Below are 2,906 nucleotides of genomic sequence, written 5' to 3' on the forward strand. Positions count from 1 at the left end.
GAGCTGCTCTAATTAAAGCACCCGGGGCATCACGTGTATCGGCATCCCTGGGCGGAAAAATGGCAGCAGGGGTGCTTTAACTAAAGCCTGTTGAACAAGCTTTATTTAAAGTGCCCCCTCCACCATTTTTCAGCACGGGGTTGCTGATACATGTGACACTGGAGTCTGCTGGAGCGCAGTAATTACCACGCTCCAGCAGACTCGATTAATCATTTCTCGATCTGCTCAGAGCAGCCTCGCTGTACATGTATAGGTGGCCTGAAATCCAGAGACTCTCCGTTCTGCTCCTAACTTCCTCCTAACTCCTCGAAGTCACATTGGGCCTGATTCCCATCTTATACTAGTTTTATGCTGCCACAACTCCACTGAATTCAACAGAGCTCCTCCTGATACACACCAAAAGAAGTCATAGGTGAATCGGGACCTCATGACCTTCCAGCATGCTAGTTTCAAGTCCTGCAAAGTAAGGATAGGATTTCAGTTCTTGAGATGCTTGCAAAACTGCCTAGCTGGCTCCACATTCATCTGAAATCCCTTTGATCTTAAGGTACTGAGGAACATGCAAAAGCTGTGGTTAAGTGATGCTGTGCATTACAAATGAGGTCTAGGAAAGACACCTCACTCAATGCAAGTGGTTCTCAACCTTTTTAGAATCAAGAAACCCCTTGTTAGACTCAGAGTACGCCTCAGAAAATGCCACGTCCCAGCTTTCACTCAGTTTTTTACTACTGAAAAATAATAGAGCAATAGTTCTGTTGCAAAAGACTCAGAAAGACTACAATAGGTAAGAATATTAGTGACTTATCATTTAGAGCAGTGTAACAGAGAGATATATGCCAGGCCCAACATGTTTATTTGCATTTAAAAGGGGTGTAAGATTGCATAGTGCTTTTACAAAGTCTCTCATGTTTATGGCCAAATCTGTGATAAAAAGGCTGCTCGGCACCTCTTCCTAGTAGGCAAATACAAAGGAAAAATGCATATCAGTGAAATCCTCCTGTAGTGAAGTCACAGGGCAATTTTACTTTAAGAAGATGAATAAAAAGAAGTGTAATTTGGACACTGAAATACATCAATACAGTTTGTAACCAGTCTTTTCATTAATACATTCATACATATATCTCTACCACAGGCACAATCCATTTCCCAAAGTCTGTCTGCCTTCTTTTGATAGGATTTATATTTCTATCAGCTACCACATCCAAGTGATTTACATGTAAAAATCAACAACTATGAAGTCTATAAAGGACTTCATGGAGTCTATGACATTTTTCTCTATTTAGGGTCAAGACTCAGCCTGGGATACAGGATATTTTTTGCTTTGGTTGAAGGTGCTGAAACAGGTGATCAGGTTCTGAGTTTACTCTTTCTTATGTTGGAAAGAGCACTCAAGGAGAAAGGTTTTGCAATGTTTCTGAAAGACAGTCAGACTCCACACATCCAGGGAGTAGATTGTTACTGTTCAGTGTGTTTCACATCAACTTCACTATAATAGCTTTCTACTTTGCTGTTTAAGAGAGTGATATACCAAGGGCTCTAAACAGCAAGAAGCATGTGGAAAGCTGCAAATTTTCATGCTTAGTAACTTATATTGACAAGAGAAGATGGAGTGATGTAGGAAATCCTCTGACATGGATCCCTAACTTAAGTTTAATCTCATGCTTAAAGATTCCTTTAAACACATTTTCATTGTGCAAGACGTTCACTGAGGCACTTCTGGCTCAAACATCTAGATTTAGCAAAATTGGGTTCGGCTGAGCGAGATTATTCATTTTTTTCGGGGAAATTACTCACCTATTACACTCAGCTCTGCACTGGAAAAAATAGTCCCGTGTCTGTTTTCTGCTATGCACTGATACATGCCTGCATCTGCCAGGCTTATATTTGTTATCCTAAGTGCTCCATGCTCGATCTGAATTCTGTCCTGTAAAATAGCAACGTAAATACAAATAAATAAATAAGAAAACTACATGTTGGAATTTGTACATTACAGCAGTCATGTCATATTTTATATCGCGCGCGCACACACACACACACACACAGCAGTAATATGAAGAATTTGCATGTTACAATCTATTTGTCTGTCAACTAAATTTATGTCAGGTTAGATGTTAAATGGAAAAACCAATACAGTAGTTGGTAAATGCAATTTAAATTGGAGGACTCTCCCTTGAGTTCTTATTGATTTAATACCTAAACCATTTAGATTAATATCCCCTTCAAGTAGATAAACTTGAATCTAAAAATGCACTTCTGTTTGAAGGTAGCATTTCATGGCCAAATGCATCCTTTAAAGCACTTAAAATAGAGGTATTATTAGCATGTACCATGATGCAGGTTAATAAGAATGGTAATCGTCTTAGTTGGTACAGCAAGACGCATTGAAAACTGTCTGCATTTTACTGACAAAAAAAATGTAGATGTTAATAATTTAATGATCCTTTACTTCATATCTGCTACTAACGTGATTTAAGCACAAGACCATCTGCTAGTGACCAGCATGAAGCAAGTAAAATTAGCGTGTGGAACAAAAGACTGTAGTATCATTTGTCAGCCTAAGGATATGGAACTTGTGTTATCAATTTTAATAAGTATAGCAAAGTGTTCCCTCCCTCCCCAGGAGTTTTGCCATTTTAAAAAAATAAATAATACGAAGAGCTATTGGCTTTCTACTTGGCTGCAGGGTGGCAATTTAATGTTTGTGCGCTCTTTATTAGGGCTTGATCAAATCTAGGCAGCCATGTTCTTTCACATTAAGTGAAGGGAGAAAAGTGAAGGCTACCTTGATAATAATGCTTTAGTGATTCATTTTAGTTTGGCTTTATAATTGAGGCAATCATGGGACTCAGAGGTTCCCCTCTAGTGAGAGAAGGAAGGAAAAGAAAAGGAGTAACAATCTGCTATAC

At 38.9% G+C, this 2,906-nt stretch overlaps 1 protein-coding gene across 1 annotated transcript in view; it reads right to left on the bottom strand.

The window, feature by feature from the left end:
- The window catches only part of CNTN4 (contactin 4), a 281,651-nt gene that overhangs the window by 134,802 nt on the left and 143,943 nt on the right, over window positions 1–2,906 (bottom strand). The window contains exon 8 of the mRNA XM_019504718.1: window positions 1,795–1,924. Within this exon, the coding sequence (XP_019360263.1) occupies window positions 1,795–1,924 (130 nt within the window). The remainder of the gene's footprint in view (window positions 1–1,794; window positions 1,925–2,906) is intronic.

This window comes from Gavialis gangeticus, unplaced genomic scaffold (assembly GCF_001723915.1).
Source record: "Gavialis gangeticus isolate Ggan-Ray unplaced genomic scaffold, GavGan_comp1, whole genome shotgun sequence".
Taxonomy (NCBI): Eukaryota; Metazoa; Chordata; order Crocodylia; family Gavialidae; genus Gavialis; species Gavialis gangeticus.